Source organism: Trachinotus anak, unplaced genomic scaffold, assembly GCF_046630095.1.
Source record: "Trachinotus anak isolate AG129_WGS33_773 ecotype Australia unplaced genomic scaffold, CSIRO_AGI_Tana_v1 ptg000009l, whole genome shotgun sequence".
NCBI lineage: Eukaryota > Metazoa > Chordata > Actinopteri > Carangiformes > Carangidae > Trachinotus > Trachinotus anak.
This window is the reverse complement of record NW_027273860.1, coordinates 6,466,907-6,490,178: the sequence shown is the minus strand read 5'-3', so window position 1 is coordinate 6,490,178 and position 23,272 is coordinate 6,466,907. Positions and strand designations below refer to the sequence as shown.

Genomic DNA, 23,272 nt, shown 5'->3' with positions numbered 1-23,272 from the left:
AACTCTTGTGCTTTTTATCGGGACATTTTATGGGCAGTAAGGAAAAAACCATCTGCATCTGATTTTTACTGACGAACAGAGATAACGTTTGAGTTGCACTGGGGTAATAAAAAGTAGTTGTTCACAAACTGACTGGAGGCAACTTTGACATCCAAAATCCATCTTCATATTCTGACAAAATCAGAGTGAAACATTTGGAGGTTTATTGACGACAGAGATGTTGACAGTGGTGACAGAAGATCTTAGTCTCTGATTGATTACGGCACTAATTAGTCAGTGTGGACTTCATTGGCAGAATAAACATCAGGAAAGTGATTGTAAAACACATATAAAACCTCCCTTTAAAAAAGACAAAAACAAATCACACGTGTCCTTATTTGCCACAGCAGCTGGTTGGATGTGTGTTACATTCAGGATAAATTCACTAACTGTGCCTTGATGGACTTGACCTCTCGGCCACACACACACACATTCAAATCCTGTTTAAACGATTAACCGGTGATTTTCCTCTCCAAACTCCCACCTCTTCATTGATTGAAACAGCACCTTAAAGACCTCTCTTACCACATCATTTCCCTGTATATTGATTATGTATATTGATTATACCTAACCCTACAGGAGGGCTTCCCTCTGCTTTAACGCAGCATTAGATATCACTCTGAAGGCTGAGCCCAGGAGACTATTTTAGCCCTCATAAATCCACAGTTTCCAATATGTGAGTCAAATTGCTCCATAATGTAAATGTGTGTGTGTGTGTGTGCGCGCATGTGAGTGTGTGTGTGTGTATGTTTTTTGGATAGGATGGATGGATAATTGAGAAAGAGGCCTGAGTGAATTACCTGAATAAAATCAGTTTAAAAACACTCTTAAACACAGTTCATTATAAAATATCCTATAATTACAAGATTAATCAACATATATGTCACTATGATTCTCTCCAAACAGTTGTCATGTGATGCAAGGTTTTTATTTCAACCCTCTGACCTTTTATTTTAACACAATCAAAATTAGGTGTGAATGTTTTTTGTGACATTGAAGTACACATTTGTGTGTAATTATTGAGATTTATGTAAATGTACGCAGATCAACATATTTCTTTATACCTTTGTGAGGAGTGGCCGGCAGCTCTATCATCATGTTGCACTGGATCCGTGCAGTTTTAGGTGAAACCTGTTTTTCAGAGTCATAGTAGAGTCTGTGAAGAGGTCCCACATTAATTCAAACACTCACAGCCAAGTTACATGGACAAACAAGGTGCGAGCAAACAGGAAAATAACCCCTCTTTTTTCTTTCTTTTCAGTAAAAACATACATTTGTTCAGGGATTTTTCTTAGAATATAATAAACCTTGCTGAACCAGGGTCAGTTTTATGCTTCTTTATGTTTTAAGAAGGCCTATGAGCAATAGAAAGGCGGGTAACCTGAGGTTAATATTGGTTTATGATCAGTAAGTTAAGCTATGATATTAGTACTAAAGTTTTCAAAATACTAACAGAAAGAAAGAAAGAAAGAAAAGGAATGAAAGGGGGTACACAAAATCAAAAAAGGAGGGAGGCAGTGAGTAAAGGAGGGAGCAATCCGAAGGGAGGAGTCAAGCGAGGGAAGGAGCAGCTGGAGACCCACACTTCGCCCTCTCTCTTCTCCTCGAAAAAGCGCTCTAAACGCAATAACAACTCTCCATGCGCTTCCCTGACGCGTCTGCCCTCTTCACGCACATCTGCGGTCTGCTATCGGCAGATTTCATCGGCAGGCTGATGGTGTTGGTCCGGCGGTGGCTGAGCACAGCAAACTGTAGGAAGGAGGAGAAAGACAGACAAGAGGAAAAACTCTGGCAGCGCCGTTTTGGAGTTGGAGTTGCTGCGTAAAAAAAAAAAAAAAAAAAAAAAGTCCCAGGCAACTCCAGAGGCACATCTGCAACTTAGGAAGAGGAGAAGAAGAAGAAGAAGGAAGACAAAATTATTTCTTTTCTGAGAAGATCAACAAAAAAAGTCAAGAATTTGAGGGAAAACACCCAGAAAGAAGTAAGTACTCAAATCCACACAGGCGGGATAGACTTTTTTAAGATTGTTGCGCGTATTTGTTGCCTGCTTGTTAAAGTTTGTGAAGGCAGATCAGCAGATCACGTTTCACAACGATGGAGTTTCACACAAGTAAAGATGAAGTAGACGTGAAGTGGACGAGAATGCAGGGAGGATTTCGTGTGAAACTGCAGCTTCTTGCACAGCGATGAAAGCTTCGGGATCTCGGATTCCGAGAAAAGAGCCGCAAACGCAGCACGGACTGTGGATCCTCTCGGCTCTGGGTGTGATTTACTCTGTGAAACGAGTGGAGGTTGTTAGAAACTTAACAAGTACCCGACAGACAGATGTGCGCTTCAAATCTTGCAAGTTTAGTGTAAATGGGAAAACATGTTTTTTTTTTTTTTTCTCTCTTTTGGGTGTTTGTGTGTTTTACACGTGTTGGGAGTTTTGTGCTGAAACTTGATGAACTTGTGTGGACGGGAAACTTTACTGGACCTTTGCCTAAAGAAACGAGCGTGGGGGTGGGTTGTAAGGGGGGGGAGACATGCATATTTATGTGCATGTGTGATCATATTTCAGTGTCTGTTATTGGTTCTGTGTGTTCTGTTACTGAAAAGGTGAATGGGGAGATACAGGGGCATGCTCAGACACTGACTTTAAGTTTAAAAAAAAAAAAAAAAAAAAATCCATCCAAGCCTGTGGCTGGCCCTCGCCTTGACCTTTAACATGGAGACATAATGCATTTTGCAGCTTAACACATTTTTACATGACTGCTCTCCGATATCAAAACTTCAAAAGTCAACTTGAGGCCTTTTTGTTTTTTTGGATGCACACATGATTTTAGCAAGAAATATTTGCACTGCAAAAAAGTCCACATTTGGCATTGAATTGATTTTTTTTTTTTATAAACAAATGAAAATTACATTATGCCACTGATGTGAAATAATTCTTTAGGTTTCCAGCTCGTCCACAAATCGAGTGTCACTTTCTGTAAATCTCACCTAAGTTTAAGCAGATCAGTCAGCAGCAGGAAATCTTATTCGTAATCCATCTTGCTTACAATGATCTGGTTCACATAAAAAAAGAAAAATATTTTAGGTTACATCAGTAGATCATAGCGTGTTTGGAGGCATGAGCATGTGCTCAGAGAAATTTAAGCCCATTACAGTGGGGTCTGTAGCCCGGCAGGGGTCCATGTGTGGAGTTTTATGGGGCCCCGAGCAAAATGAGAAATGCTATAAATCCACTGTAATTTAGTTTATTATAATGCGCTGGAGTTGAAATAATTTAAAAGTAGATAAGACTGACTAATACAATCATAGGTTTGTCTCTGTCATAGCCAGTCATTCATTTAAAAACAAAGTCAACACTAAAAACACAAAACTCTCACATGGTCTCGTGCAGAGTAAAAAAAAAGGAGAAAAAAATCTCTCCAACAGAAGTCTGTGTGTTCATTTTTGGGGGTGCGGGACATGAAAACGTTGGAGAGCCCCCCGAGCCTCCACATGTGCAGATATTTGTTTGAAACTTTCCCTCCTGTCCTCGCCAGCTGTTCCACATTTTATCTGCTTGTCTGCTCTCGGGTTTCACACAGACGACGAGGGTCCGAGGTGCTCAGCCATGCGGTGCAGCTCAAATCCTCCCTTTTTTTTTTTTTTGACACTTGGCAAATTATTAACGGAGGTCTGGCCGCCTTGAAGACGGAGCAGTGGCAGAACACACCAAATAAGATGTTTAACAGCACAAGTTCACACAGATAAAAATCTCCTTCGAGCTATTTTTATGAGGCAGTTCCATCATTCATCTTGGCTGTGGATTTGGCTGTGAGCAGAGTTTTCTCAGGTCTTGGTTCCATTTGTCTAATAAAATAAAAAAGGGACTGTCACATAAATGATTATTTATTATTTCCACTATTTTATTTATAATAACAAAATAACATTTTACAGGCCTCACAAGTGGAAATAAATCAGTGTCCAAATATTAGCATAAAAAATAATACACAGACACCTCAGGCCTTTAAACACTCAGACTTTAGGCCTAATATCTTATATTTTAAAATTAGAACATATTATAATTATAATTGTATTGGTAGACATTAAACAGAGGACTTTACATTTCCTCCTGTATGTTTTGCATTTTTTGGTCTGTGACTTGTGAATAAAGCATTTCAAAATAGTACTGATAATTAAAAATACCATACAATATTCTCTATATCATTATTATTGGATGACAACATTGTGACAGCATTTTATTTTCAGCGTGCAGGCAGATTTAAGATCAGATATTTTCAACCAGTCTTAAATTAAGTGTGATCAAATTTTAAGTGGCTTGTTTAATATTCTACAGAACAACGTTACACATAATTAATGACTCAGATGTCAGGGCATTTTCCAAATTTGTAAAATAAAATAAACCATATAAAACATCTTAATGTGATAAAACATTTAAGTTTCCAATTATAAATGTTTAAGAAAATTAATATTGATATTAATGGTACACTTACCCTTGTTGTTGGTAGTTTTCAATTGTACCTTAAGGTAATAGCCAAGGGCGGTACTGACATCAAACAGGTGCACCTTTTGCTAAGAAGAAAGACTTGGCCTCATTATGATGCAGCAGCAGTGATGAATGCAGCAGTGTTTAAGATGCTAATCTGCAGGAATGAGATGCACAACTCGGTGCCATTCGCTTACTGTAGCCAGCACAGATGTATCATCGCCGCTCTCTGCTTCTCCAGCTCCATACGTGGGGAACGGGCGGATAACGTCCCCCTCTCCAGGAGCCAGTCCGTCAGATAGCAGCAGCAGCAGCGGCAGCGTGCTGCTTTATCTCAACTTTAAGCACTCCTTTAACTAACATTATGCATAGCGATACTGGCCCAGGACACCTGTGACCTGGCAGAATAAGGGGCTGTCATGTTAATGCAGGGAGATGACATGCTATTAGCTTTTGAGGTATGACCCTCTCCCCCTTTTTTGCTTTAAAAGGCCTTGCATTCACAGCTAAAGGCAGGCTCTGTCCTCAGGCCTTTTAAACCCTGCAGGAAGAATACCTGTTATCAGGTTTGTATGCAAGAGGCCCTAATGAGCTGTGTTGTTGTGCTAATGCTGCGACCTGGAGCCCTCAATGAGGTGCCACATGATTTGTTAAAACAAGGTTAATGTGAAGGAAGCTGATTTTCCTTCAGATAATGAGGAGTGCAGTGAGTTTTTAGTGTTAGTTTGCATGTTTTGCAGGTTGTTGTGGCTTGTGTGTTTTTCCCGTTTTGTGCTTTTTCTTAAATTTCTTGTTTTGTGGGAGGATGAAGGAACCACACAGAGGTGTAAAAACACATCACAAGTTTTAATTGTTTCCAGTAAAATACACAGTAACCACCTGACCAGTGAAAGTTGGGAGTAATACCCTGTGTAATATGATTAGCTGTTGCTTCCCTTGCATATAACTGGTGCAGTTGAATAGAAGGTCTCACACTTTGATGATCTGCTACTTTGATATGTTGACATCAAATGAAACAGACACAGTGGGGAAAGAAAGAGGACAAGTCAGACAGAGGTAGTGATTGAGGGGAAAAAAAAGGCTGTGCATGAGAGCGGGTGGAAATGGATGTGTGTGTGTGTGTGTGTGTGCGCTGTTGTGGTTTCGTGAGGCGCGGAGGAGTGCAATGAAAAGTTGGGCTGAGATGGCAAACCTGAGGAGCGTCAAAACGTCTGGATGCATTTGCGTGCGAGCAGAGACAAGAAGGGGTCTTCGGGTGCGCGAGGGCTTCTCCTTGGCCTCCTAATCCCCAGGCCCAGCCATCCCTTCAGGGCATGCCTCAGATCTGGCTCTCTGGCTCTCCGGGCAGACGACCCAGCTCCGCCAGCAGATTTAATATGCTATGTGTTCCTGCTCCCCCGGCTCCCCTCCACCTCAACCATCATTGTCCCAGAGCGGGACCCCCACTCCCTGCTTCAAGGAGCCTGCTAAAGGCACCTTTCAAGCCGGGTGATGTCTTTGGATAAGGCGTATGGTTTTGGGGGAGGGTGGCGGGTGGCAGCAGCGATGAAGAGGGTATGAGACTCAAGACATCGTACTGTAATTTTAGATATGTATATTACTCACATTCAGGAATGTGAATACACTCAGGGCGTTTGCAAACAGCGCACTGACACAACAGTCAACGCCTCATCACACTCATCTACACTCATTCTGCTTCTCATTCCCGCTTCCCCCTGTTTAACTCATACACAAACATATGTGTAGTTTAGGTTTAGTCTCTTTTTCTTTTTCCCCCTCTTGTGGGAGCAACTTTTTTTTTTTTTCACATGTCTGAAGAAATAAGGAATGGGAGGGAAAAAAGTGGGAGCTCGAGTTGCCTTTGCAGGGGCTGGTTTGTTTTCCATGGCTTTAGCCTGTTGGAAACTCCAACTGGACCTGACAATTAGTCTGGTCAACTCCTCTCCCAGAGTGAGGCACCGAAGACGGCAGTAAAAAAAAAAAAAAAAAGTAGAAGAAGAAAAAAAAAAACCTGAGGAAAAACAGTTAAATACGTTTGAATTAAGTGATTTGAATTTACGACCGGTGGAGTCGTGTTTGACAGCTCAACATAAGCCCTGGTGTAGGACACGGTAAATTTTATTATGTAGGTTTGAGTGCGAGAACGCAGAGTGTGCCAGCTCGCGGCTGGCGTTTTCTTTTCTCACACACTTGAGGAGAAACAGGACAGGTCGCGCCTGCATGAGGGCGCCGCTCATCCCCTCCTCTGTTTGCTGAAGCTGCCGTAAAAACGTCCTTAAGTCGGCCGTGTGAAGTATTGCGACAAGAGGTGAAGTGCTTTTGGTTTGTGGGGCCCATTTGCTTGTGGGCTGCGTGTATGCGCGCGTGTGTGTATGTGTGTGTGTGTGTGTGTGTAAAGTTGAGCACCTAAAGACACAGTGTCCTGGGGGCTGGGGCTGTTATTGCAGATGTGGCATTGTGTCAGCTTTGATGGGAGCCGGTAGTGGCATCCGTGAGGGGGTCTGTGCTTTCTCGTCCGGGGTGGTGATTGGGGGACAGATGAACTGGCCGCTTGCTGTGAACAATGATCTGTCACTTACCCCTGCTTCTAGAAGTGTGAAGCCATGAGTCAGGCTCCGTCTACTCCAAGACAAACACACACACACACACACACACACACACTTTTTTTTCTCCCTGTCCTACAGATAATTTGAACTGAGCAAGAAAAAAAACTATATTGTTAAGTGTGTATATTTCTTCAAATATACAGCTCCGGTCCTTGCACCAGTAATTAAGTTATGTATTGTCATGCAGTAAAGCTCACAATGTGAACCCCATGTGTTTGCTATCCCATGCTGCTTGTAGTTGTCTTTCAGTGGGAGTTATGCCTGAGTCTTGTTGCATCCTGGAGTGGTGGTCAAGGACGGGGCTATTGTTTGAATGTCAAATGTAAATCCCAAGGTTAATACCTGAAAGGAGCGCAGCCCCAGACATTCTCCCTGCTCTCCAAACATGTTTAGATGAGTACCTCTTCCCCCACTCGGCTCCTTCATTTCCCTCTGCTGCGGACTTGGGGCAAGTTGGAAAAGGAGGGCGGCGGGCATCCCGTATAAACCCCTCTCAGTGTGTTCTTCTCAGCAATGAATGCTAACAGACCCTGGCTCTAATAATGCCTCATCTTAAAAAAACAAAAGGGGAACTCTACTATCTGAGCAAATTGCTGCCCCAACCTGAAAGAGCCCTCCTTTGACAGCGCAGCATTTGAAGACTAATCGTTTTTTCTCATGCAAAGCACGCTGTTTTAAGAGCCCGGGCCACAGAAAGAGAGGGGGCTGTGTTTTAACAATACTCCGCAGGGAGTGAGGAGCAGGGTTTGGGGAGGGGAGGTCGGGTTGTTGAGAGAGGGGGGGGGTTCCTCTCTCCTTTGCTCCTCAGACAAAGCCCAGTTCCTTTCAGGGTTGCATGGGGGGTAGGGTGTGTGGGGAAGAGGAGGGAGCATCCAAGAGTTTGAGTTCCTTGAAAGAGAGGGACTCCAGCCGTTTTTAATGACAGTTTGTCATCACGGCTCCTCCACCTTCCAGGGAAATGCAGGGCTGGCCCTGCAGTGACAGGCCTGGAGAGAAGTGGGCCTGAGAAAATTTATAGAGAAACAGAAATATTAACGTGTACATGGGGCCCTAAAACGGCTTTGGCTATTCCTGCCAGACTGCTGTTTTTATTAAGAGGGGTCGACATGCTTTGGAAATATATCTTATTCATGAAGAAAGCCAGGTTAGACTTCCCAAAGAATTCATTATATTCCCCCAGATGCGGCTTTGCGGGTTGCAGCCGTCCCTCGGAGGACGTGGAGCGTGGAGCGCGACATTGTAAAGCCTCCCTTAGTGGGCACAGAAGTGCGAAGGGTTCCATTTGTCAAAGGTGCTGGAGTCTTTTTCCCTCCTCAACACTTTCCCGGCTCAGCCTCAAACTCATTGTCTGAGCAAAGGCAGGACATTAGTCACCGCAACACCACAGGAGCCTGCAGGGCTGAGGACCAGCGCTCTGGAGCCCGGGTTGGGACAGAGGGGAGGAGAGAGAGGGGAGAGGGAGGAAGGGAGGGAGGGAGGGAGTGACGGAAAAGGTGAGAGAAGGGCAAGAAAGGAGGAGGAAACGTGAGGGTAGAGGGAAAGTGAGGAAGAGAGAAGATGAGAGAGCGGAGTATGTGTGTGGGAGAGGGAGAAAGACCATGAGGGGGTTAGAGGGAGTGGAGTCTGTAGCTCTACCTCAGGGCTCAGTGTGTAAGCCCCTGTCTACCCCCCAAAGCTGCTTTCACAAAGAGATTTACAAGACAGGTCTCCGGTGTGCTTTGCTGCCCTGCATTATGAGTGAGTGAGTGTGTGATTGTGTAAATGTGTGTGTGTGTGTGTGTGTGTTGCTGAAATGGACCTCTCTGTTTTCTTTCTTTTTTTTTTTTTTTTTTTTTGCATCATCTATGCAAGAAAGATATTCACCCAAATTTACCAATCCAGGCAGGTCAGACTCACAACAGCCCCAGTGGAACAGTGTGAATAACCTATTCCCCCTTGTGGCAGGGTGTGTGTGTGTCTGCGGGTGTGTGTGTGCATTCATGTGTGAATGTATTTCACAGATTCACACATACAAGGGATCCTGTTAGCTTTTGGAATTATTTATAAAGCCTGGCTTTTGTGTGGCGCTCTAAGTCCCTGTCTCCTCCCATTACTGCCTATGACTCTACCTGGGCTTCCTTCAGCCCCCAAACGCTCCCTCAGCCACCCCCTACCCCCCCACCCCACCCCCCCAGCACAAGGAACTGAGTTTGGTGTTATAGCTAAACCCATTACAGCTTCTAGTTTCCAGGGAGAAGCACGCTTTCTCTCTTTATGCACACTGGTTAAAGATTTTCTCGTTTGGAAAAAACAAAAAAACAAAACAGTTTTCTCATTTGGAAAGTCATAATACGTGGAGACAAACACAATCTGTACACATCAGAGAGACACACAAAGTTATACAGACCCATCCCATATGGCCCTGATTACCCTGTAATCCAGGAAAGTTTTTTCCCCCCTTTTCTTGCACGGACCGAGCGGGGGTGAAGGTTTTAGTGTGTTTGAGATGGTTTATGTTAATGTTGCCTTTATTGAAACAAGCTGGGATGTGATTATAGTCCTGCTTGGTACATATGAGCAGTGAACTGCTCTAGTTTCCCCATCTCCCTCTGGCATAGAGATCAATGCAAACCGGCTAACGCAGGGTAATAAGCCATTAGTACACACATTGTTGGAGAGATTTACATACATCGACCGAAGAACTGATAAACTAGGTTCCGTGTCCTAGAGGTAAGAAAAGAATTATTGTGTGTGTGAGTGATTAGCTGAATGAACGCCAGGATAGCGCGCGTGTGTGTGTGTGCGTGTGTGTGAACTATCACCGGGTGATCTCTTCCCTGTGACTAGCGGTCCTGTGTGATAGGTGCCAGATTGCGTAGCTGAGAGCCAGGTTGTCTCTGCTTGTCAGGAGAGCAGGGTGGAGGAGGGGAGATGTGAGGATGATTACAGTACACTGTTCCTCTGATCTGATTCATCACTAACTGTCTCTCCTGCAAAGGGTGAACTTATTATCCCCGTCTCTACTTCCACCGTGGAGCCAGCTGCTCTCCATGCTTCCCAATTAACCCCAGGCACCCGTCAAACGCTCCAATTAAGGCCTCCTCCTCCTCCTCCTCCTCCTCCTCCTCGCGAATTTATTTGCCTGCGTTAGCCGGCCCAGCTCTGGTTGGGATGCTCGAACACGGCGAGGTGAGTGAGCGAGCGAGCGAGCCGGCGAGCGTTGAGCATGTTTGTTTAGGACCTGTCCTAAGCAATGGCGTTCCAGCTCCCTGATTTATTTGAGGCGGGGTTGCAAACAGCTGAAACGAGTAAATAGACCCAGATGTTTGGCTTCCTCACGATCAAGTCGGCAGGCCTGAGGGGGCTGCTTCTCTAATGACAGTCTTGTTCCTCGCTGTTTATGCAAGGGGATTTTCAGGGGGCCATTTTGTGACTGTGCGCTTTGGAGTTTACGGGAAGTTTTTAAGTTTTTTTTTTCTTTTTTTTCGTTGAGCACTCGGAAGTGCTGTGAGCTTTATGGCATCTCATCCCAGTGTTGTGTGGTGTGATATTGTCTTGGTATTTGAGTTGCGTGAGTCTTTTTCACTGGCAGTGAAAAAGAGTTTCTTCCCAACTCAGCCTTTCAAAATCCCAAATATTCAGCTGTGTGTTTTTGATGCGTTGGTTTCTGATGAGCAACAGCGTGTGTGTGTGTGTGTGTGTGTCTGTGTGCAGGAGTGTTGCTGTAGGTGAGGTACAGGTTTGGCAGCACTGCCAAATCCTCTGAGACTGCTTGTGTGTGTGTGTGTGTGGGGAGCCTGTGCAGAGGGATGGGGGGGCTCTGCGGCTGATATGAAAGTGAAGGGAGAGAGTTGTCTCCCGACGCTGCCGCTGGGAGAGCCGTCAGGGAACTAGAAGTCTTCGGGACTCCCTCTGAGCTTCAGCTGTCTTTGATCTCACACCTCCGCTGCCGCACACTCCATACTGCTCTATAGCACACACTCTCACCTGCCGTCACTCCTGCAGCACAGACCCACAGGTCACATGAATGAGTCTCAACTTACTCTCCACTTACAGACCCACACAAGGGCCAACCGACCTTATAGATTATTTGTAGTCTGTAAAATCTCAGAAACAAGTGCAGAGCGCCCGTTAGGAGTTCCCAGAGCCCAGGGTGACGTCTTCACGTTTCTCGTTTGATGTCTGACCAAAAGTTCACTTTACACCGATACAAAAGAGAAAAACAGGATATTCTCGCTTTTGAGGAGCTGGAACCAGCTTGATGAACGTCTGATCGATTAATCCAGTGCGCATTTCATCTGTAGATAATACACACAGCTCAAAGTAAAGGGGGTCATTTGAGCGAGCTGATGAAAATAGACCCATTTTGTCATTGGGTTTTTGTAAGTGTGATTCATTGCTCTGTTGGTTTAAGAGCGCAGCCAGCTCATTAAGTGCATGCACCTTCTGTGAGTGTGCTCCCCTCCCTTTTTGTTTTAACTCCTGCCCATCACTGCCATGTCGAATTAAAGCTGGAGTGTTGATAGAGTGACCTTATTTCGAGGTATGTTTCAGGCCCCCGTGTGATGAGAGATAAGCAGAAACGGGAAGATACAACAGAATCGTCCCGTCTCTGCATCTGTGGAATGTGTGACCCAGTGTTACCCTTTTGGAACCGTTCCCATCCACACAGGAAGTCTAGCATTAAGGCAATGCCATTTCTTCATTTTCTCTTCCTTTCCCCCCCTCCCCCTCCTCCTCCTCACCCTCACCACCCCTCTCTCTCTCTCTCTCTCTCTCTCTCCCTGCATTCCTTTGACTGACTTGCGGCGCATTTCATGACAGCTTCATTCAGCATTCCTTTACATCCCGATTTATTTGCCCACCCCTCTTATTTTTTCCAAGTCTCCCTCTGTTTAGGTCCGGCTTTATCACGCGAGAGCCAAACACCGAGACAACTTCATCTCATCCAATTTTCACCCCTTTAATTCGGTTTAAATGGCATGGCCGCGAGGGCCAGGGCGGGAATTAATAAGAGCCAATAAAGCTTGCCACTGGGGCATCGAGGCCAGTCTTTAAGTAAACATTATGACTTCTTGAGGGGGGATTCAGGGGCAGCACTTGATGAATTGTGGCGGGGCTTGGGAAGGGCTAATTTCTCACTTAGCCGTCCTGATGGGGCTAGCTAATAGGCCTTGCTTTGCCTGGCTGATTGTCTGCTAGCTTTATTATTGTGCATTATCGCGCTGCCCCCTGGCTGTTGTTAGCGTTCAGCCCCGGAGACGCCAGGGCCCGTCATTAATCACATAGTAGCACTGACTCACTCTGCTCCAACACTTATCCCAATGACACAGAGGAATGAAGGGAAGGGAAACAGATAGAAAAGGAGGAGGGGAAGAATGGGAGGAGGAGAGGGAGCATGCACAAAACGATGGAGCAGGAAAGGGAAACTTCAAGTCAAAGTGGGCAGGACAGTTTCACTGTGACTCCATAACCTGTAGCTGTGCAGTCTCTCAGTAGCTGTTTCCCTCAAATGCTCGCTGCTCTTTGTTATACACCTCTGTCTAAGGAACTGAGGATAAGAGGAGCAGATTCTGCACTCCCCTGGGCTAAGTGTGAAGACCTTCTGTCGAAGCCATACCTGCTGCCACTACACTCACACAGGACCATCTATCTGCTTGATCCTTCCCTGAGTACACGGGCGAGGAGGAGGAGGAGGCAGAGAGAGATGTATGTGCATGTGTGAGGCTTTCATCAGTACAGGAATTTCTCTTCCTCCACTCATCTCCTCCCCGGGGTCCCCTCTCTTATTTATGTTCTGCACACAGTGATCGCACTTGCATACAGAGGGGTGCACGAGAGCACCTGGTGCATCTAGTCCCGTGCACACCATCAACACAGCAAAGCTCACACACTCTTAAACACAGTCGCAACACAGCACAGCACGCGGCACGACGTGTACTCATTCGCCGGGGGAAGCGCGGCGAAGGATGGTGTCGTAGCGCCCTGGATGTGGCGTCGTGCTGAGCGCCTTCTAAAGCCTCATATGAAGAATGCCTCCACAAACACAGGAGTGTTTTTACTGTAGATGAGAGGCCCGTTGACAGGATACAGACCCCACTCTCCTGTGCTTTACAGTATGTGCCATATGCAGGGGCCACTTGAGTTACACCTTAGCTATACATGTGCCGGCAGCTACAACAAGTAGCTGTAGTTTTTCTAATAAACTGAGGATGTGTGGATGCTGCGCAAACAGTACAGTAGGGAGGAATAATTGGAATAATGCAAATCTTATTCTTTCCAAGTTCAAGTCAAAAAACTTTTGCATATAGAAAAAAAAATTATTTTCTCCTTGGAATTTTGCTGCATCTTTTCCTTCCTCTAAAGAACCAGGAAAAGTGTCTGATCCAACAAAAGCTCTACCTTCCAGCATGGGAAGAAACTGAATAAAGTGGAGGACAGGGGAAAGCAATACTGCATAACTGGGCCACCACAGCAATAAAGCTGCCTGCATTATCCATTGTCTCAGTCTTCCCAGCCCCACTTGTCCTGACACAAGTGGCTCACAACAAATGCAAAGTCAAAATATATAAATAAATAGTCTAATAAGCAGGGGGCTGTGGGGAAAAGGCGCAAGATTTCCATTGTGGCGCGTGCTTTATTCGGCCCTTATCTACTGGGTAGCGAGCGCAAAAGACGCATCGTGTAAGCATTGCGATTACATCGTGTGGGTTTGTTACCCAGGAATGTAAGATGCACTCAGCTCATTCTGCTGTGCAGCACACAGGGTCCCTCACCAGCCCTCCAAAGCATCTTAAGTGGAGAGGTCTGAGGGACCAAGACGCACGCGAGGATAATCTTATTAGCTCCACTGAAAGCTACTGATGGGCTGTGTTTTTGCACTGTTTGTCCTTGACTAAAAAAACAAAACAAACATAAACACTCCTCACTGGCTCAGGCTTTCCATTTTCAAATTTGCAGTGCAGTGCACTGGTGATGGCAGCCCAGATTGTTTAGCGATGGAATAATATTATGATGCCATACCTCCAAAGTTGAGATAAATTAAAGACAGTTATGTCTTTTGTTGAATTTTTAAGGCAGAAAAAGCCTAAAATATGAGATACATTTTTACAAGCAGGAGCATCTTAATAAATGAAACCGTTAAATCGACTTTAAGTTTTTAGAGTGTAGCTGTAAAAGGTGGGACTCACACATTGGTTGGAGAATATGAAAATGTAAATGACTAATAATCTGTATAGCTTAAGCATGGCACACTACACAAAAGGGTGAGAAGGCCGAGCACTAAACCAGTTTGCATGTGCATATCTGGGATTTGATGTGTGTGTGTGTGTGTGGCGGGGTGTGACTAATTCCTGCTAAATGGCCCTTACTTGAGGGGCTGGTCCCCATCAGCTGTAGGCCAGACTTAGCCATCTGGGCACAATGTTAAGTTTCACTGGTGAAAGGCAGCCACAGCCACCAAACAACCCCCCCCCCCCCCCCCCCCCAGACCCCCCCACACCCCCAGACCCCCCCACACCCTCCCATTCCCCTCTTTGTGCCTTCCAGGGCCAAGGGCAATCCATAAGTGCAGTGTTGAACACAGCATGGAAACCTAAGTATGTGGTTTCCTCAGAGAGCCATTGAGTTTGGGAACACCTCCTCAGTAGGGATTTTTGAACCAATGACAGGCCCTCCAACCACCAGCAAGCACTTCCACTGTCTCCTTAAGGGGCCTCATCCCCTCATTGACCTCGTCCAATGCAAACACATGCAGCCCGGGCCAGCGCGTTCGGTCTTATTGCTAGATTCAGCTAATCTCGCTGAAGGGCTCAGGCTCCTCCCCCCTCATCGCCCCTCAGTGTTTTAGTTATTCCAGCTGTGCAGGAGCCCTTAATGTTGTTGGCATAGCTGCGAAATGTGCAAAAACACACAATGTACACAGAGGAAAACATGTGCAGGCATGCAGGGGCACAGTGAGGCGCACACACACGCATGCATGCACGCATACATGAACACACACACACACACACACACACACACACACACACAGTCTCACGCTCCTCCCTTTCTCCATTCATTTTCTCCCCCTCTTATCCCACTTTTGCTCACAATCTGCCTCAATCGTCTCCATCTCCCATCTCTCCCCTCCCCTCTAACTCGCCGCGCCGCGGTGCATTTGTGCAGGGTTGATAAGCCTAAGATAGCAGATCTCGGTGGTCGCTGATGTAATGATGATGAATGCTGCGGCATTGCCAGTCTCCCCCCTCGGGGGGCCCTCGACACTGAACAGTCGCCCTAATGAAATGAACACAAATACAGTACCCCGTCTGTGAGGGGGGGGTTGCCAAATCTAAGAAGACACTTCAAGAGTTTATATAGAAATGTCCCCCAGTTTCTGAGTGTGTGTGTGTGTGTGTGTAAGTTGGAGTGTGTGCCATGCATTTGCAAACGTGTTCCCTGTGACAGGAAGCAGTGGAGCTGCAGGTACACCTGAAGCAGTTTCATTACAATAAGCCTGTAAAGACATAGCCTGAAAATATCAAAAGGCAGTGATTTTTGATACTGTTAGCAGTGGTTTAAGCTCGCATGAAGGGGCGGAAAAAAAAGAAGTGTGAATTTTTCCCTATCAAAGGCAAAAGTTTATTTTAGTGTTACACTTTGATGTGTACAATTTGCAGATGACTTTCAACTCAGTGCCTTTGTCACCAAGGCGTATAATTTATGTTAAATTGATTTGCCTAATGTGCTTATAAAATAAGAATGTTTTTTTTTTTTTTTTTTTCTGAGGGAACAGTCTGAATTGTGGTATTTTAAACCTGTTTAATCGCCTCCCTTTCTGTGTGGAAGGATTACAGTCGAGCACAAATAGAGATACACCCTCTTTCTCTCTTCTCTAATTGGGTGTAGGACAGACATTTCATGGGAAAGACATTAATATGAAATTAACATTTATTTTGGGTGACAACAGCGACCAGTGCCTAGTTGTAATTCCTTCTTTTGTGCCAGGCCTCTGTGACACACCGCGGGTGCAGGGTCTGTGCAGACGTCCCCGTACAGATGGTTATTTCTGTGCTGAATGTAAATGTGTTTAAAAATCTGATTTCTGCATCTGGAGTATAAGTAGATGAGAGTTTGAATGTTCAGAGTGCGACATAAAAATGAAATCTGAGGACTAGCGCCTCTGTCCTTAGTCCTTATTAACATCTTATTGCAAAAACTTTGTCACATCAGGAATTCTTTCCACATGACAACGTCCTGATGTCTTGATCTAAACACAGATGGAAGTTTCTTTTGTGTTTGTGAATTTCTGAGTGTTTTTTTTTTTTTTTTTTGGGAGAGAGAGTGGAACAGAGGGTGAAAATGAGCAACACGAAAGGCGAAAGCAAAGATAGGAACATCTGCAGGACTGGGTGTGGGCGTCCAGGTCAGAGGGATTATGGGTGAAAAGGTCCTGCTTTTAATTGCTGCTTTGGAACTGTGGCCTGCCTTGTGGAACACAAAAGGCCGGTCAGACACGCTTCAGTGGCTTGGACTTGTGAATATTTGCCCGACCAGTGGAATGCCCCGCTTTCTACTCAGCCCCCCCCCCCACCTCCCCTTCAGCCCTCACCCTCATATTCCCTGCACTTTCAGCTGCTTTCGCTGTCGTCCAACTCACCTGGTGTGACAAGAAGACACACGCACACATGTTTGCACGCTAAACACACACAAAGCAGAGTTAGGAGCTCTTCGATAACACTTCTCTTCCCCTTGCCCTGCGTCTGCTCAGCTTCAGTCATTAGGATGATGTAATGACAGTCTAAAGAGGGAGACTGAAAAGTTTCCTCTGATCGTTTCACTTCCATGAAATAAAAGTGAAGGAATGGCACCTGTGATCAGATATCAGCGGAGAAACTGACACACGTGCACACGCAGAAAAATACATGCGCCGCACATATTCTAACAATTATAACTGGCTCTTACTGCAAAGACCCCCAGAAATGAAAGCAATCCCCCTCTATCAAATGCATGCAACAGTGATTTGAGATGATATCTGTGCAAGTAGGACAGAAATGTCTTTGGTTGCGGATGACGGCTACACATGTATGCATGTGGGAGTGATTAGAGGACAAGCTCTTGTTTAATTCTGTTTTGATTGGTAGGGGAGTAATTGCATTGTGTTATTTTTTTCCTTTTCTTTTTTTTTTTTTGTAAGCCAGCAATTGCTTACAGATGTTGTTGTCGGGTCAGAATGGATGACAGACTCTGGTTTTTCAGGGGGTTGGGAAAAAAAACAAACAAAGCACACAGTGTTTGTCTGAAGTTTACCCCTCACCACTTCCCCCTCGCCTTGCCTCCTTGGGGAGTTGGTAAACCCCCCCCCCCCCCCCCCCCACCACCACCACCACTTTCAGCAGCATGCCTCTGTTTGCATTATAGCTGACTTTACTGCTGGCCTTTGTATCCATGCGTGTTTATAGGGTGGAGGACAATTAAATAGTACAGGTAGGGAATTAGCTGGTCTTTATTGGAAAGAAAATGTTAGCCAGACTAAATATTTCCAGCAATCACCCATGAATTATGGAGTCTTAAGTAAAGGCTTTGTATTGTACCAAATGAAGCTGTCCTGTACTTTGTGTAAATGAGCGGTTGCGGTGTATCACCATGTTGTCTCCATAATCAGAGACCTCCATGACCTAGATAGAGCTGAGTTTGTAGACGGCCTCTGAGGTGCTGAACCGAGCAGCATGTCTGCTAGACTGTTGGCTGAACCCCTTCTAAACCCACAGACAGTATTAACTTGAACCACCTTTATTCTTTGAAAGAAAAATTGCCCGGCACCATGGTATTCCCAAAAGGGCCTTCAAACAACCCTTGTTTTTTCAGGACTGTGAAGGTTTCTCTCTCTGTGGTATCCCCTTAAGGTTTCTCCTTTCTCTCTGGAAAGGCTGCTAGAGCAGGATTATCAGTGTATCCACAAGCTGCCTTTACTTCTATTCTGAGATATAAAACCTAGTCAGGATGTCCTGCCTTACTATGTTTATAGAGTTGTTGGTTTTTTTTTTTGGTTTTTTTTGAGATGTCAGACGTTTAGTGTGACATAGTTGAAAATAAGGTGAAGTATATTTTGGTTTTGGATATGTAACTACAGTCAGTGGAGAAAGAGATCAGCCTCCCTACAAGCAGATCAGAGCCCAGCAGGTTTGAGTTAAAATAAATCAGGGTGAGCTGGTGGATTGACCCGTGGTCTGCTCTGGGCATCATGAAAAGGGAGGATTGGATCTGAAGTTTTCCCTCACAAGATTCCCAATGTTGAAGTCTTTTCTTGAGGCAGTCTATTGATAAAATGTTTAACGTATGGTGGAACAAGTAAGCAATAAAATAAACTTAATGCACGAATCACAGTGAGGATTTATTGTTAAGTGGCGGGAAAGAAAATTAATGCAACTGTCTGATTCAACTTGTGATAGCTCACCTAACTTCTTCTTCTTCTTCTTCTCCTCCTCCAGCAGTTATCCCGTCTCCATGAGGTGCTGAGGAATGAGCGATCGCCATGGAAAACCAGTCCCAGGCCAGTTCAGCAGCTGAGAAGAAGAAGAGAGTGGAGACCATTGTGGCGACCAAGGGCACATCAGCGCGCAATGACATCAGCGAGAAGGCGGTGGCCTCCAGCACCACCTCAAACGGTATGCGTCACCTCTGACTGCACACTGGTTAATGTAAACATAATTTTGGTCTCTTGGGGCACACCCGGTGGGACGTTGCCATTCTCCCTGCTGATGCTGTGTAGCTACCAACACCAGCTCAACTGCATTATGTTGTGCTGAAATTCAAGTTTCTCCGCTGCCTGAGGTCGGTCGCATTTGTTAATCAAACTTTATCCCCAACTTGTGGGAAATTATGTCGTTGAATCATGAGTTTCATCAATTAGCTCTGAGCTGCACCATCTCTTTGTTAAACATTTCCTGATGTTTTTGAGCCATCTCGAGGTGTGGCTACAATACGTCATGTTCCTGATGCCACTGATCTCCTGTGGAGCAGGACCCATGCTCTCATTACTCTAAGATGAAACTGACCAACTCTCAGCAACATGATTTCAAAGATGTAGACATGCTCAGATCCTCACTTATGACTGTTTACGTTTTCCTATTGGTCATGGTTCACAGTGAGTCGCATGCAACGCTCGCTGGTAGCAAAGCTCTGGCATGTTTACACAGCGATGTCTTCAACACATGCTATTAAAAGTGGTGTGGGGCTTACAGTTCATTAGGCCTGTCGTCATTCAGCCTTTCATTCTCAATTCAGATGCTGGAACGAGGAATATTAGAAGGCAGTTTTTTTTTTTTTTTTTTTTTTTTTTGACTGGAAGCCTTGGAGCATCAAGCTTAAGTCATAACAAAACCAGAGTTGAGATCACCACAGCCTAAGCTGCAGCTGTGCTCATTAGCAGTGAGAGGATTTGGAAGGTTTTGGGTGTGGAGGGTTGGGGCTAGTAGCTGGAGCTGGTGGCCTGATAGAGTTTTCTGTCACCCGCCCCCGTCCTCCCTCCCTCACCCTCCCTCCCTCCTTGGTTCTGCTGATGTCAAATATGATCACCGCACGTGTGAACAGGAGACAAACAGTCCAGGGAAGGGTAAATAAGCTGCTGTAACTCGGCCCCCATATGGGAGTTATCACAGGAAGTGGGTAAGGTGATGCATCCTGAAGCATCTTGGGAACACAACTCTTACTCAGTCCCAGATGGCCAGCACTGTTTTATTAATTAAAGGGGCAGCAAAGGGAAAAAAAAAAGTTTGTGGTGGAAAAAGCATGGATGCAATTTGGTTCAGTGATTGTGGATTTTTTTTCCCCTAATGTGCTTGTGATTCCAGCTCAGAACAGGACAAGGTTCGTCTTGAAAACCTTGCTTAGGAGTCTCCTACAATGACTCAGCCACGTCAGAAGATACGCTACAGCTTTAAGCACTCCCTAAAATACAGTAGTCTTATAATTTACTTGACGAGGGGGAGGGATGATGCTTATCTACGGAGAAAGGTCCCTTTTAGATCCCAATCTCCCTCTTGGAATCATAAGATAGCTTACACATTCTTTGTGTGGTTATAATTACAGCACATTCCCCAAGTCGCCCCCAGAACTCATAACCTCTTATCAGGTGTAACCCTACACTCGCCTCAACTTTAACCCCCGTAGCCCTTGCCCCGCTGCCTCCATCCAAACAAAAGGTAATTGTGAGCAGCTGTGGAACCCCAGCGACTGGTTCCTCTTAGGAAGGCCGGGCAAAATATTTCCCCCCGTCAAGCAGTGTAGCGGCCCCTGATCTCAGCGCAGCGGAAACCCCGTGGCGCGCCCGGCAACAGTGTGCTACGATAAGTTGTGAAAAGTGGGAAATAAGTAGGAGGGGCAGGCGGAGTGGACACGGCGGATGTTTAGTTTGGTCTTTCCAAGCTAAACACCAAGATCATCAGATCCTGTGGTGGATCAGTGGCAACGTGAAGCTGTTCTGATTAGCAAAAACTGATTTAGCTTTTAAAGTCAGTTCACATGCACTACAGGGGTAATTCTAACGCTTTCCTCCAACACCAATCTGTCTTCCCCTCTTCCCCTCGGTCTGTAAAGTTTTGTCCAAGTTGAGCAGCCTCAGAGTAATTATTGAGTCCTGGTAGAGCGTTCCCACATGGTTGGCTAAATGGTGGCTTCATCCTGTGTGCCATTCATCTCTGTGCCCCCTCCTCTCGCACTGACAGCTCAAAAGGGCCGACTGTGCCACAACAATGCTGTGATTGGTGCTCTTTAGGAGGGGTCCGGGGGGGGGGTGCTCTCCCCTCCCACCCTCATCATTCGGCAGGCAGGTGGACCACAAAGTCCTCTGATTCTTTTGTTGGGTCCTGAGCTAAAAAAAAAAAAAAAAAAAAAAAAAAAAAATGTCCAATGCTCCTTGGCTGAAGAAATCCTGTTGTCATGGGATAATTTGCAAAAAAAAAAAAAAAAAAAAAAAAAAAAGCAGGGCGGGGGCTGAAGGGTTGATTATTTGTGAAAAAGAAAGGGAAAAAGTTTCTGGATGGCTGGACTTTTTATGATATGAGTGCTGCTGATTTGAGGAAAGAGAGGGAGTTAGTGTAAGTAATAGGACAAGAGCTGAAAATAAAGCAGACACAGTTCAGAAAAATTGTCAGGGAATGCTGCTTTAACGTAACAGCAGTAAATGTAAAGCAGTTTATAAAGAGGGTGAGATGGGACCTTTTAATGGTCATGCTTAAAAGGGCAGGAGCAAAGGGTCTCTGAGGCAAACAAGTTAAGCTTTAAAGGGCAACAAATGTTAGGCTCTCGTGTAGGTTACCAGAGAAATCCCTGAGCAAAGAGGGAGAGCGTGGCTAAAGTGTTTAAAGAAGAAAAAGAACACTTCACTGCTTTGAAAAAAAAAAAAAAAAAAAATCCTCTGACGGGAAGAGAAGAAAGACTGATACAGAGGAGAGGGGTGAGATAGAGGAAGAGTGAGGGGCCACCTTCTTTTTAGGCAGCCATTTAAATGATCAACAGTAAATAGAGGGGAATGTCATCTGACAGAAATAAAGTTCCCGTTAACAGCGGGGATGGAAAGTAATTTACAGATACGCTGTCCCCGCCATCTTTGTGCCTCCCAGATAAGGTTTCATTTCAGAAACGGATAGGAGACATTTTCACTTACGGGCCCCCATTCTGGGACACCTGTGATAACAGCTTGTGGACCCCTAATTGAAAATGGGTTTCAAAATGGATTTTCACTTTTCTTCCTCCCTCCTCTCCCCCCTCTACACCCTCCCTTCCCTCATGACTAAACCCCCCCCCCCCCGCCTCCCCTCCCCTGCACCTCCACCCACCCATCCCCTCCGTCAACACCCAGCTCCATCCCTTGTTTCCTTGGCGTTCCCTTGTCGTTGGCAGAGAGGGAGGCAATATTGGAAAGACAGGAAAGGGAGGGAAGGAGAGAGGCTTGGGGGAAATGGAGCGTTGGGAGCGGATCATCCCTCAGCCCGTGTCACAGCTATGACAGCCGCGTGATCCGTCTTATTAATGAAATCATTGATCACTTGATGGGACTCATAATCAACTGCTTCTCCACTGTGTCCTGCCCAGTCTCCTCCTCCTCCCTCTTCATTTTGCCACCTCTGCTTTCCACTTTTTTTTTTTATCCCCGTTTTATCCCCCCTCCCTCTCTAAAAGATGAACCACTCTGATCATTTCTAAAGAAAAAAAAAACACATTAATAAATACATAAAATTAACAAGAACACCCAACTCCTGCCTGGCAATAAAAGCTGACAGATGATTCAGCATCGGGAAATCTGACAGGGATCGGAAAATGACAAGAAGTGCAAGAAATGCATCTGCTCATTTTCTTTCCCAGGAAGCAAGCTGCTGGTTATTTCAAGACATGCACTAGTTGTTTGTGGATCACAACTGCTAAAAGATGATCTCTGTCATCTGTATTTGTGCTGTATGTGTTTCACGGGGGCCAGAGGAAGAAGCAGGGACCCCTCTGTGTTGCCCTGCTCTGGGCTCTGCCTGTGGTGGCTAATGAGAGAGGACTGATGGAGGGATAAGGGACCTCATGGGAGCTCTGGCTGGCCCACGGGTCAAACAGCACAATGGAGGAGGCGTTATAGAGCCTGACACACAACCCCACACAGGAAAACTGGCTTTTAGTGTCAAAAGAGCTCTGTACGGTACATAAATAATACATACAAATACATAACTCATTCAACAAACAGAATTACGTTGAAGAAAATCATTTATTTACATTATGGATGTTTCCATGATAGCGTATCATGAGGTTTTAGGCGAGGTATAAAATGTAAAAGCTACCTGTTAGATTAGGATTTGTTAAGTCACACTGAATCCGTGTGCACACACAGTGGATGTGCTTTGCTTTCACTGGGGAGCCACAGACATTTCATGGACCTCTGCACCGAAGGCAATTTCCTGCAGCAGCAGGGGGACAGGCGTTTGGCAGAGCCACCTCACAGGGGCCTGAGGCGCAGGATTAGCTTAGCCTCGCTGCTAATCAGGGGCGGAGGGAAACCTCAGCTGCTCAGCCCAGTCCAGCCCAGCCTGGCCTCTCTTGTCTGGCACACTTCCGCCTGCTCAGATCTGCCTGCTGGAGCTCCACTGCTCCTTCACTGCTGGAGGATGCATATAAGCTTCCTCCTCCAGACTTCTACGGAGATACCACC

The 23,272-nt window shown here is 45.6% G+C and overlaps 1 protein-coding gene across 2 annotated transcripts in view; it reads left to right on the top strand.

Annotated features, from left to right (window-relative positions):
- The first annotated feature begins 1,300 nt into the window (after positions 1 to 1,300).
- gli3 (GLI family zinc finger 3) overlaps positions 1,301 to 23,272 on the top strand; it is a 92,558-nt gene continuing 70,586 nt past the window's right edge. Inside the window, exons 1-2 of one of the 2 annotated variants that reach the window (XM_071484797.1) lie at positions 1,301 to 2,020; positions 18,576 to 18,749. In XM_071484797.1, the coding sequence (XP_071340898.1) occupies positions 18,617 to 18,749 (133 nt within the window). In that variant the 5' untranslated portion in view covers positions 1,301 to 2,020; positions 18,576 to 18,616. Of the gene's footprint in view, positions 2,021 to 18,572; positions 18,750 to 23,272 lie in introns of both variants that reach the window. The other variant, XM_071484796.1, reaches the window with a different exon arrangement.